The sequence below is a fragment of the Fukomys damarensis genome, unplaced genomic scaffold (assembly GCF_012274545.1).
Source record: "Fukomys damarensis isolate Sample0158 unplaced genomic scaffold, DMR_v1.0_HiC HiC_scaffold_33, whole genome shotgun sequence".
NCBI classification, from domain to species: domain Eukaryota; kingdom Metazoa; phylum Chordata; class Mammalia; order Rodentia; family Bathyergidae; genus Fukomys; species Fukomys damarensis.
In genome coordinates, this window is record NW_022900945.1 from 55,019,170 (window position 1) to 55,032,453 (window position 13,284).

The 13,284-nt window shown below is 53.3% G+C and overlaps 1 protein-coding gene across 11 annotated transcripts in view; it reads right to left on the reverse strand.

Moving 5' to 3' along the window:
- Positions 1–13,284, reverse strand: part of Sema4a (semaphorin 4A) — a 26,445-nt gene that overhangs the window by 2,357 nt on the left and 10,804 nt on the right. For 6 of the 11 annotated variants that reach the window (XM_010643822.3, XM_019210601.2, XM_010643821.2 and 3 more), the window contains 7 exons: positions 13,050–13,222; positions 11,894–12,044; positions 3,781–3,961; positions 3,208–3,326; positions 2,960–3,117; positions 2,555–2,655; positions 7–2,015 (listed from right to left, as the gene is read on the reverse strand). In XM_010643822.3, coding sequence (XP_010642124.1) covers positions 1,423–2,015; positions 2,555–2,655; positions 2,960–3,117; positions 3,208–3,326; positions 3,781–3,961; positions 11,894–12,044; positions 13,050–13,222 — 1,476 coding nt within the window. In that variant the 3' untranslated portion in view covers positions 7–1,422. Of the gene's footprint in view, positions 1–6; positions 2,016–2,554; positions 2,656–2,959; positions 3,118–3,207; positions 3,327–3,780; positions 3,962–11,893; positions 12,045–13,049; positions 13,223–13,284 lie in introns of those variants that run through there. The other 5 variants (XM_010643820.3, XM_010643818.3, XM_010643819.2 and 2 more) reach the window with 2 other exon arrangements.

Below are 13,284 nucleotides of genomic sequence, written 5' to 3' on the forward strand. Positions count from 1 at the left end.
AAAAAAAAAAAAAAAAAAAAAAAAGAGAGAGGAGACAGAGACAGAGAGAGATGTGAGAAGAGGGAGCCCGGGTGGGAAGGCTGTGCAGGGGTGGGAGCTGTGCCTGGCAGGCGCTGGCTGAGGGTCTCAGGAGCAGAGAGCAGACGAGAAGCCAGAGCAGGGGCCCAGAGAGCAGGAGGCAGCGGGGGAAGCCAGCAGGGCGCCACTCCCTGGGGACGGGACAGACCCGGGAGCAGGCTGGACGGGGCGGACAGCTGGGCAGGGCGGTTGTGCCCGGTGTTTGCGCAGAGACCACCAGAGCACATGTGTAGGAGGAGGGAGATGAAGCGGAGGAAGGGAAGGGGAGGTGGGCAGAGCTGGGCTCACAGGCTGGGACGGCCGGACGGGGTGGCGGCCCTCTCCTTGTAAATTCCTGCACTAGGAGTCGGGACCAACAGCCGCTGGGGGCTGAACTGGAGTCACGAGAAGCGTGTGCGTGGGGACAGCCACTGTGGCGGCTGTGGCAGATGAGGTGTCACCCACGGTGTAGCAGACCCAAGTGGAGCTGGTCCACGCAGCCTGCCAGAGCCGACCGTGCCTGGAGCGGAGGCAGGTGGGGTTCCAGAGAGCGGTCGCCCCGCAGCCCTAGACGCTGGCCGGTGGACGTCCATGGGCCACCTGCTCCCCGCACAACCTGGCTGTCCTCCACCGCAGCACTCTGCTCCAACAGAAATATCAGCGTCCATGAGCTTTTGTCTTTTTAATAAAAATAAATCTTCTGTGACAAGCAGTTTTCAAACCCAGGGTAAGAGAGAGGAGAGAGGTCAGGAGTCAGTCAGGGTCAAGGGGAGACTCAGACCACCCCTGCCACATTAGTCAGGACACAGCAAGTGGCAGCCCCAGTGGAAGCCAGAGAGATGTGGTCAGACTCCAGGAACAACTCCCTGAAGTTGGTAAGGGGAGCAGGTGGCCAGCTCCCTGCAGGACCCGGAGACCCCTAGGAGAAGAGTGTTTGCGTCCAAGTAGCAGCTGCCTTCAGAGTGAGTCGCCAGAACAGCGTCCTAGCTCGCGGAGGTTTACCGTCTGGGCTTCATTACCGTGGGGTCCTGCAGCACTCAGGTTTAGGGCTATTTCTGGAGGGCCCCTGGGGTGGCCAGAACGGAAGACCCCTCCGCAGGTCCTCCTGTCACAGCACAGGTGGGGTCGGAGGACAGCTCACACCAGAGAGCCTCGTGCAGGCAGGAGAGAGTCGCACTGGGGATCAGGCGCCATGCAGGGCCCCACTGGCTGCTGCAGGCGGCACAGATGGCAGGATCAGCTCAGCCAGAGGAGGAGGAGGTCGTCCCATACGCCACCGCTGGCCCAGTCAGGGCTGCTTGGCTCGGGCCTGCAGCTAGCACGGCTAGATGCACGTCCCACTCAGAAGCCCAGCCTGCGGCCAGTTTAAGCCACCTCCGTGCCCACACAGCTGTTGCCCGCACCCACATCAGTGGCGGAGGTCCGGCTTTCTTTGCGGGGCTGGAGGCACGGCTCCCTGCTCAGGGGGGCCTTCTCCCCAGGCGGCAGGGTCCCACAGCCCTGGACTTTGCCTCGAGCCCGCAGGGCCCCCAGTGGGGAGGCCAGGAGGACGATGAGAGCTCCGGAGAGCACTAAGGCGAGGAGGACCGTGACGACGAGAAAGTGAGGCCAGTAGGACCGCTGGGCAGCTGCGGCGGCCCCGCCACCGACCCTGGTCAGCGGCACCTGCACGCGCTCCCGGGGAATGCCTGCCAGCTCCGGGTCAAGGGCCAGGGGCCGGTCCTGGCTGTCCACCCAGTAGGAGACCACCGGGTATGAGAAGCCATTCTCAGTGGCTATGCACTGGTAGAGGCCGCCGACTCCGTCCTGTGGCAACAGCAAGAGGGAGCCATTGTAGACGGCAGAAGAGGCTTCCGGGACTGTCCCCGTGCCACGACTCCAGCGGTAAGAGGCCAGCGCTGACAGGTGGGGGCAGGGGAGCTCCAGGATAGAGTTGGGGACCACCAGGACTTCTTTAACTGGGGGACAAGGAAAGGTGGTTCAGAGACAGGGAGAAGGAAGACACAGAAGGGAGTGCTGAACCCACATCTGGACCCCACTGTCATCTGCAGCTTCCATCTCAACTCCCAAACTCAATATTCATCTCTCTGTCTTGACTGTTTTTTGTTTTTTTGAGACAGGGTCTCGCTATGTAGTTCAGACTGACCTGGAACTCACTATGTAGCCCAGGCTGGTCTGAACTCACAGCGATCCTCCTGCCTCAGCCTCCCGAGTGCTGGGATGACAGGCGTGCGCCATCAAGACCAGCTCATCCCTCTGTCTTCACTGAACCCCAAACCAACCTCCAGTCCTTCTAACTCCAACCTGCTACCCAACCCAACCGCCGCCTCACCCTGACTCTAGCTTGGCCCCTGCTCAGAATTCCTGCTGTTCTTCCCTGTGGCCAGGACCCAGATCCAGCCCAGCTCTGAGGTTCAGGTCTCAGGCAGACAGGTGCAGCCATGGCCACAGCCATGGCCAGAGCTTCCCCGAGTGCCTGCCCAAGCCCCACACTCACTGATCTGGGGGCGGCTCTGAGGCCGGCGGCTCCTGCCCACGGGCCCCTTGGCACAGGCCCATTCCGGGTTCCCTCGCTCCAAGTCCTGCTTCCAGGATATCCTGAGGAGGCAAGATGAGTAAAGATCACCCCTTGAAACAAACAGAAGTGGGAGGAGGAGGCAGGGAGGGAACGGCAGACAGGGAGACGCTGAGCCGTGGACAGGAGGTTGGACAGAGGAGGGGACCTGGGCCCAGGATGGCTGCAGCAGCCTGAGAACTGTCAACCAGACGCCAGGCCAGGAGGAGCCCACCATGGACGGGATGTGTCATGGCGGATGCGTCAGTGGCCCGGGGAGGAAGAGCAGCGGAAGCCAGGGAAGGGCCCCAGCCGGTCAGCTCAGCGGCCACCCAGACTGGCACTTACTGGTCAGGGGTGCGCAGAAGGGAGCAGACTCGCAACTCGGGGTCCCAGGCGCAATGGGGGTCCCGGGCAAGGACACAGTCAACACAGCTCTCATAAACACTGCAGTTGGCCCGGGGCAGGCTCCAGATGCCACCAGAGAAGCCTGCGAACACTGTGCCCTGGAGGAGAGCTCGGTGTCAGGAGGCCCCGGGACACCTCGTGAAGCCCCAGCTCCCCGCCAGCCCTGCAGAGGAAGGGTGAACCCCCACCTGGCTGGGGGCCAGCTGCAGGTTGCGAATGGGCTCGGGCTCGGGGAACAGCTGGACCTCTTCCACCAGGTAAGCACTGCCGCCCTGGCTCACCACAGCCTTGTGCAGGGAGCCGGTGGCTGTAAGGAGGGACAGCTGAGACCCCTGCCTTCCCCTGTGGCCCCTCGCTGCATGGCCTCGCCGCTGTCACACGCTCCTTGGGCGCCAAGGTGTCCTGACGAAGGTGGACAGGCCGCTCCCCTCCCGGGACCCCTTTCCGGCCGGAAGGAGTGAGCTCTGCCCTTGGGGTCCCCAGCTTCTCTTCACCCACTTGCTCCTCACCCTGACAGGGCTTAAAGGCCACACAGCTCTTCCTGGACCACCAAGCACCTCCCACCAGGCAGCCGAAAGCTCCAGCAGGACAAGGACTGCACCGTCTCCCGCCACTGCTGCACTTCCAGAGACAGGCAAGGCACCAGGTGCAGTGAACGCGTGCTTAACAAGTGCACAAGCGTCTGGTCCAGAGGTTTCCCTCCTCGCTGGGGTGCAGCCCCAGGCCAGCCCTGCACACGACGTTCCGAGTCCCTTACTCACAGGTGCCCAGGTACATAACCACATAGCTGTGCCCATCCAGGCCCCGGGCTGCCTCCACCTCCAGCCGTGTGTACTCCACACCAGACTTCACCAGCAGGGCAGTCCCCACCACCTTCTCGTCCATCAGGAAATGGTCCTTCATGAAGGTCAAGGCCTTATCAGAGGCGGGGCCCGCCGCACACTGCAGGAGGAGGCAGGCAGCAGTCAGCTCAGGGCCTCCTGCCGCTCACGCCCAGCCACCTCCTTCCTCCCTCCTCCTTCCTCCGCCCACCAACTGCTGCTCGCCTTTGCCTTCCTCCTGCATGAGCCCTGCTTCTCCCCTCGGGACTCAGCCGTCTGGCTGCAAGTTCCATCCCTGGTGGCCGAGGTACCTCAGCCCTGAGAAGAAAATGCACCAGCACTCGGAAGTCGTCAGTGCAGTGCTGGGCAGTGCTGGATGCATGGTAACTGCGGTTCCAGACCTGCCTTAGCACCTGCGCTGGCAGGAAGCAAGGTGACTGCGCCTGCAGGCAAGGACTATTTCACTCCTTCCTTCCAGGCCCAGTCCAGGGCCGGCGGGCGTGCAGATGGTGCTCAGCCAGCCTCTGCGGCCTCCACGCCTGAGTGAAGGGTGTCGAGAGCGGGCGGTGTGGCACGCAGCCTTCGCGTGACTCGGGAGAGCCCTTCCTCCATTCTGGGCCTCCTTGCTCTCACCCAGATGAGGGGGCTGGACCAGCTGCTCACCAAGGCCCTGCCAACACGAGCGCGTGTGGCTCTGGGACAGCTGTGTCCCGTCCTCCAGGCCCAAGAGCACCACAGTGCCAGCCTCAACCCCAGCACGGACACCCTGGGTCTTCAGACAAGTTACTGCACCCTCCAGGCTCCGCCCGCTTATGTGACACCTACAGCCTCTCTCCCGCACGCAGGAGCACACACTCCTTCTGCCTCTGCCCCAAGGGATTTCTTTCGCAGACGTGGAAACCCACAGGGACGTGTGAGATGGGCAAGAAGGCAAAATCTTCCACATTTTGGAAGCAGGAAAACAAATGAACTGGGGCCGGGGATTCCATGGTGCCTCGCCTGCCTGGCAAGCCCGAAGTCCTGAGTTCGACCTCCCATACCACAAAATATAAAAGAAAGAAAACCAAATGAACCAATAAGAAAGGACAGAGAGAAAAGAGTCTTCTCGAGCCAGGTCTGGGGGGAAGCCCCAAAACATCTGATTCACAAGGTAAATTCCTAAAACACCTGAATTACGGCCCCAGCCCTCCCCTGGAAGGGAGGCTGAAGAGAAGGCTAAGTAGGAGGGTCACTGCTAAGTCTGTTCAGAAGCAAGCGGGCCTCCTACCAGGTCCACGCAGCTGGGGACCGCCGCTTCCACATCTGGCCCCACGTCTAGAGCTGAACCCTGAAGAGGCCACACAGAGGGTTCCTAACGCAGGGCAGCGCCTGAGGCTGAGGCCGCCATCCTGAAGGCAGAGGGACAGGTGGGCACGTCGTACAGTGAGACCCCATACCCGTGCTCCTCCCCTACGGCGCCCCGACACAGGAGCCAGACCATCTCTCTAGAAGCAGAAGCCGGGAGAGTCTGGGGAAGCAGACTGCGGGGCCACGAGCAAAGACTTCCATGCTCCCACCGATGGCCAGCAGCCCGGCCAGATCACTCTCAGCAGGGCTATAATGGAGCCCAAAGCACCAGGCCTTATTTATGGGCAGAGCTTCCAACAGCCTCAGTGTCCCCTCCTCTGAAATATGAGTAGCCAGATGGGCATGGTGGCACACACAAGTGATCCCAGATTCTAGGGAGGCTGAGGCAGGAGGATCACAAGTTTGAGGACAGCTTGAGCAACTTACTCAGACCCCCCCATCTCAAAAGCACCCTAGTAAAAAATGAAAAAAAAAAATTTAATTTTTTGGTACTGGGGAATTGAACTCAGGTCCTTGCACTTGTGAGGCAGGCAGTGTCACCACTAAGCTAAATACCGGGCCCTGAAAAAAAATTTTTTTTTGTTTTTGGTTTTTTGAGACAGGGTCTCACTATGTAGTTGAGACTGACCTGGAACTCACTATGCAGCCCAGGCTGGTCTTAGACTCACAGCAATCCTCTGGCCTCAGCCTCCTGAGTACTGGGATTACAGGTGTGCGCCACCATACCTGGCCTGAAATTTTTTTAAAATCAGGGTCTCATTATGTATTTCAGGCTGGCCTTGAACTCACTACGTAGCTCAGGCTGCTTCTGAATTCACAGTGATCCTCCTGCCTCAGCTACTCAAGTGCTGGGATCACATAAATATATTTTTATAATAAATAAAAAAGAAGGGCTGCAAATGTACCTCAGCACTCCCTGGGTTCAATCCCCAGTATTGCAAATAAATAAATACAGTTAAGTTCTTGAGGACTGTAAAGGTGGCCAGAACTACGCACACGAAAGAAACCAAAATAAATGAGGAAAAAAAATAACAAACAAAACCTAAGAGGAAATAAATTCAAAGAGAAGACAACCTCATAGAAAACTAGCATTACTACCCTGAAGACAGCACGCTCACAAAACAAGAACAGAAAGCTGCAGGAGAAGAGCCTCGTGTCACACAAAGAGGGCAGCCCGATATCACCTGTACCCAAAAGGAAGGGTGAATGATCTCTGGGAAAGGGTGATCTTTCCCAGTCCAACCTAAACCTGATCAAGTCTCTAAATCTAACTTCCAAGCACCTTAAAGAACTATTTCATTTACACCACAGAGATGTAGTCAACAAGATCCACACTGTGAGCTGGGTTTGGTGGATCACGTTTTGTGATCCCAGCACTCTGGGAGGCTGAGGCAGGAAGACTGAAGGTTCAAGCCTAGCCTGGGCAACCAAGTAACTTACTGAGACACTGTCTCAAAATTTAAAAATAAGGGCCAGGGATTTAGCTCAGTGGTTCCACTCCTGCCTAGCAAGCACAAGGACCAGAGTTCAATCCCCAGTACCAATAAATAAATAAATAAATAAAAATAAAATAGAAAGGGTTGGACATATATAGAGGGAAGGTACTGCTGTCTGTCTCTAGCTCTTTTCTCTCCTTTCTCTTTCCCAGTGGAAAGCAGAGAAGACATAATCGCGACACTCTCGAAGACTTGAAAAACAGGAAAGGTTTAAAGAGTAGAGGGCCAGTCTAGAAAGCTCAGATAGAAGTGAAAAACAGCCATTAGAACTTAAGTGCCAGGAGGGAAGGGCTGTCAGCCTTTCCTGCTCATGGATGAACCCCAGTGCTTACAACCATGACACATATCCTCGATAAATACTTGTTGAATGAAAAAGAAGTAGAGATATAGTTCAAGAAGAATTTTTTACAGTGCTGGGGATCGAACCCAGGACCTTGTGCATACTAGCCATGTACAGAAGTACTGAGCTACATCTCCAGTCCAACAGAATGTCCTCGAACTAAAGGAACTAAATTACCAGACTGAAGTGGCCACTGAATGCCTGCCCCACAGAGTAAATGACCAGAGTTCCACTAACGCACACCATCATGACATTTCTTTTTCCCTTTTTTGGTACCAGGAATCGAAGTCAGGGCCTTGTGCTTGCTAGGCATGCACTGCACCCTTGAGCTACATCCTCAGCCCACTACCCTGTAACTGTAGAATATGAGGACGACCCCCTGAAAAGAGATACAGAGCCCAGTGAGAAAAAAACAGGTTATATTCAAAGGACTAAGAGAACAGCCCTGAGCTTCTCTACAGTAGTGCTGGATGCCAAAATGTAAAAGAGCAAAGTTCTCAAACTTTGAAGGAAAATTATTTCTGTTACAGAAACATTTGCCTGCACAGCACGGTAATGCACACTTGTAATACCAGCCGAGGAAGCAGAGTCACAAGTTCCAGGCCAGCCTGGGCAACTAGCAACTTCGTCTCAGAAATAATATGGCAGAGCACTTGTCTGGCTGGGTGAGGCCCTGGTTTCAGGCCCCAGTACCGCAAAAAAGAAAAGACTGCATAATCTACCCAAACCATCAATGTGAAAGTAAAGACAAAAGACATTTTCAGACATTCAAGTTTTCAAAAACTTTTATCTACTGTATATCTTTTTCCAGGAATCGAGTTAGCTAAAAAATAAGTGAAAAAAGAGGAAGCAAGAAACACAAGATGTGTGGCAGGAAAGAGGGGCCAACGAGGAAGGGGAGTCCCAGGGCGGCACTTGCTTGGATGTGGAGCCGCAGCAGGGGCAGATGCGAAGGGTTTCCAGGAAGATGAAACTGCTAAAACCGCCATGGATCTGCCTTCAGGAGATGGCAAGATAATTCAGGAAGAATCTGGGTCATCTTAGAGATAAAAGATTAGAAAATGAAACACGCTGAAAACAAAAAAGACTGAGAAATAATTACTAACCTCAGGGAGAACAAAAATTGTGCAAAAAATTAAAACGCTCCTGGCTTCCTAGCAGGCTCTTCGGTGAGTAACAAGGGTCATAATATAAACACTCTTCTTTTAGTCCAAATCACTGCAGGACTGTGCTGGGGGGCCAGTGGCTGGGGAGGGCAAGGTGTGGAAAGCCTCCCAGGCAGCGCTTGCTTATTTCCCAGCAGCATATTCTGTCCCTGTGGCAGGTCCCCTAAAAAGCTCTGAATTTGCAAAGAGGTGTGCAAAACAGTTCTTTCTAGTTGCTTCAAATAGCTCCAGCACCCCACCAGGTAGGGAATCCTCACCTCCCAGAGGGGAATTCAGCTACTGCCTGAGACTGATATATTGAGAAGTAGTAATAAAAACGTGGGACAGGGCGCTGGGAGTGTAGCTCAGCGGTAGGGCATTTGCCTAGCTTGGTGAGGCCCTGAGTTTGAGGCCCACCACCATAACAAAAAAGCATAGAGACTTGAACATAAATATGAAAAGAATCCTCTAAAACAGCTGAAGCTGCCGGGGATTTAGCTCAGCGGTTCGGTGGCCTGCCTTGCAAATACAAGGACCCGAGTTCAATCCCCGGTACCACCCCAAAAAATAAATAAATAAAATAAAATAGCAGAAGGGGCCAGCATGGTGATGCATGCCTGTAATCCCAGTACTAGGGAGGCTGAGGCAGGAGGATTACCATGAGCTCAAGGCCAGCCTGGGCTGCATAGCAAGACCCTGTCACAAAAAACAAAAAATTAAATAAAAGATTTGGAGGTGATTGGGGAAAAGTGGAGGCCAAAAAGTGAGGGTACTTTTTGTAATCCTGGCGCTTTATGATCCTTTAAATCATGTACACATATAACTCATCAAAAAAGAGTTTCCAGGCATGGTGGCACACACTTAGATCACCAGCACTTGGGAGGCTGATGCAGGAGGCAGCAAGTTTTGAGTTTGAGGCCAGCCTGGGCCACAGAGTGAGTTTAAAGCCAACTTGAACTACATAGCGAGACTCTGTCTCAAAACACAAAAACAAAGCAACAACAAAAGCCAAACAAACAAAAAGTTACAGCTGGGTGTGGTGATACGCAGTCTAGAGGCAGAGGCAAAAGGATCGTAAATTTAAGGCCAGCCTGGTTAACTCAGTGAGGCCCTGTCTCAAAATAAAATCTTAAAAAGGGGCTAGGCAACATTACACTGAACAAAGGAACCTGAAATCATTCCCTCTAAAATCAGGAACAAGACAAAGATGTCTACTCTCACCATTCCTATTAAAACAAACGAACAAACAAAACAATTTAGGAATCAACCTAACCAAGAAAAATCTCTCCAGTGAAAATTACAGAATACTAAAAAAGAATCCAAGAAGACACCACATAGAAAGACCTCCCATGTTCATGGATGGGGAGAATTAATATTATTAAAGTGGCCACACAACAAAAGCAACCTACAGATTCAACACAATCCCCAACAAATTACCAGTGAGATTCTTCACAGAACTAGAAAAAAAACTGTAAAATTCATACAGAAACACAAAGGACCTAGAACAGCCAAAGCAACTGTAAGCAAAAAGAGCAAGGCTGAAAGCATCACAAGACCCAATTTCACATTATACTACAAAACCATAGTGACAAAAATAGACACGAAGACCAGTGGAACAGAACAAGGACACAGAATAAACCACACAATTACAGCCACTGATTCTTTTTTGCTTTTTTGAGACAGGGTCTCACCATATAATTCAGGCTGGCCTTCCTGCCTCAGCCTCTCAAATGCTGGGATTATAAATGTGCACCACCACACCCAGCTAGAGTCATCTGATTTTCAATAAGGAGCCAAAAGCCCAGGCTGGAGAACAGGCAGCCTGTTTAACAATGATGCTGGGGAAACTGGATAGACATGGAAGACTGAAACTAGATCCCTATCTCTCACTGTGCACAAAAATCAATACAAAACAGGTCAAAGACGGAGGTAGAAGATCTGAAATTCTGAAACTTCTAGAAGAAACAAAGGGAAACACTTGACTAGGACCCCAACAGCACAGAAAATAACTGCAAGAATCAACAAATAAGAACACATGCAATTAAAATTTATGCACAGCAAAAGAAACAACCAACAGTGAATGGGAGAAATCTTGGCCAGCTTTTCTTCTGACAGAAAGTTAATTAATATCTAGAATGTCTGATGAACTTAAAAAAAAAAAAACACACAAAGAAATAGCCCAATCAATAAATGGGCAAGTTAACGGAACACACCCTTCTCAAAAGAAGTACCAAGGACCAATAACTATGTTCAGTGTCCTTAGTCGTTACAGAAAAGCAAATCAAAACTACACTGAGACTCCGTCTCATCCAAGTCACAACGGATATCATCAAGAATACAAAAGACAGAGCCGGGGATTTAGCTCAGTGGCAACCACTCCCGCTTTGCAAGCGCAAGGTCCTGAGTTCAATCCCCAGTACCAAAATAGAAGAGGAAGAATACAAAAAACAAAATGCTGGGGAGGATGCAGGAAAAAGGAACCCTGCTGGTGGAAATGTAAATTAGAAACAGATTTCAGTACGGTGGTTGCTCAAAAAAACGAAAACTACATCTGCCATATGACCCTGTGGTACCATGCCCTGCTAATACCAAAGGAATTAAGGTTAGCACCCGCATGGAGCACAATTCAAAGCTCCAAGATATGGAACCAGCCAGGTGCCCATGAATGGATAAAGAAAATGTGTACATATACACAAGAGAATATCATTAAACCATAAAGAAGAACAAAATTATGTCATTTTCAGGAGTGTGGATGGAGCTGAGATCACCATGTTAAGCAAAATGAGCCACACGCTAAAAGACAATTATCATGTTTTCCCTAATATGTGGCTATGATCAAACTATATAATTTTTTTTTTTTTTTTGAGACAGGGTCTCACTATGTAGTTGAGACTGACCAGGAATTCACCATGTAGCCCAGGCTGGTCTCGAACTCACAGCGATCCTCCTGCCTCAGCCTCCCGAGTGCTGGGATTACAGGCATGCACCACAATGCCTGGCAAACTATATAATTTGCATGCATGAAAATACCACATTTAAACCCAATATTCTGTAAAAGCAATAGACGATAATAAAACATGTTTGTTTGTTTGTTTGTTTTGGTACCGGGGATCAAACTCGGGTCCCTGAGCTTGCAAGACAAACTCGGGTCCACTGAGCCAACACCCCAGCCCAAAAATACCTTTTTTTTTTTTTAAAGGCAGGGGCCAGGGAATGTAGCTCAGCGGCAGAGCCCTTGCCTGGCTTGTGCAAGGTCCTGGGTTCAATCTGCAGTATTAGTGAAAAAAATCAAAGTAAGAAACACAGGTGAAGCCAGGCGTGGTGGTGCAAGCCTGTAATTCCAGTCTCAGGAGGCTGAGGCAGGAGGGTTGCTGTGAGTTCAAGGCCAGTGTGGGCTACAGAGTCAGACCCTGTCTCAGAAAAGAAACGAAACACAGGTGGAGATGCTTGAAGGAGAGCCCAGTGCACAGTCCACGTCCCCTAATTCCTCAGTGACACAGCCAGACATTTAGTGTGCACTTAGTCTTGGGGAGGGGGTGGCCCTGCAACTGCTCTGGGGTGAGACGGCACAGGACACCTGTGGGACACGGCCAGCAGGGCCAGGTGTGTGACAGGACCCTGAGGTGGGGACACGGATGCCTCCACACTCACCAGCCGAGGGCAGAAGCTTCGCCCGCCAGACGCTGCGGGAGGGCCTGGCCTGCGAGGCACGGGGAGGTACTCACGCTGCCGGGCCGCGGGCTGGTCGCTGGGCTCACGTAAGTGGTCCAGCGCGAAGTTTCTTTGTTCAGCTCCTTGTACTGCCCCTTAAAGGCACGCTCAATGTCCGAGAGGGAGAAGGTGCACACCGCGGAAGTCCTGGTCCCACCGATCTGCCTGAACACAGGGAGAGGAGACACTCTCTTTCCTCTGCAGTCCACTGCCCCCAGCCCTGGTCCCGCAGTGAGAGCGCCCAGGAGGGCAGGGCTGGCAGCGCTGGGGAACCTCCGCCTCTCTTCTCCCCCCGGGGCGTGAGACAGGCTGGGGGTGTCCCGTGGAGCTCCGACTGCGCGGGCCCTGGCTCTAGGCCCATCGCCTGCCGTGTGATTATCCTTAATGAGAATTAATTGGGGCAAGGCCCGGGGGTGGCTCCTCCTGGCCCGCCTAGGCTGGCAGGTACCCTAGGAGGGGCAGCACAACTGCCCCAGGCTGGCTTCCCATGAAGCCTCTTCTATGGGCCCCCTGGGCTGACTCCTCAAAGACCCAACCACAGCTGCACCAGTGGACTGTTTTTCTACCTTCAGCCCTGGTCTGTGGAGATCGGAGGTCTCTCTCTCTCTCCCACTCTCCAGCCTACTGTACACACCAAACACTCAGTTCTGAGCCCAGGATGTGAGACCTCTGGTACCTGACGCATCCTCAGCAAGTATATAACGCCACAGGGCCAGACCGCGGCTGTGGGGTGGGTCCTTGGACAGATCCGTTAACCTCTCTCAACCTCTAAGCAATGAATTTAATTTCCTCTAATGACAATGATGATGTTTTCCTCTTTGCCCGGCCATTAGGAAGCTCGGAGATAAGGCAATCGTCACCCAAGGACAAGCATTTGGACCGGTGCTGTCCTTGGCTTCCTGCGTTCTCTTCATCCCCCATCCCTTATCTATGTTAGCAATTCCAATGTTGGCCTTTCGTAAACTTCAGGCCATCCTTCCGGAACCAGGCAGCCCAGAAACCAGTTAGAACCTGTCTGGGCACTATTTGTCCCACCCAGATGAAGGACACCAGTGAAGCTGCTGGGAGGTGGTGACCATCACCCGCCTGGCCGGCGCAGGGCAGTGTGCTCGCTCAGAGGCAGGGCCACACGGGCCTCGGACCCCGGGGCCAGCCCGATCACGCGCTCACCACTGGGAGGTGAAGACTGCGTAGACGCGGGAATCGGAGGACGACTCTCCGGGCAGCAGGACCGCGTGGCGGATGACGTTGAAGGGCAGCTGCCCGGGCTGGGCGCAGAGCAGCTGGGCCTTGAGGAAGGTGGTCCACTTCTTCTGCAGCAGCTTGTCTCCGCCCACGTCGTTCTAGGGCGCCGACGAGTCAGGGGGCGTCCCGTCGGCGTAGCCCCGCCCTAATACCGTGGCCC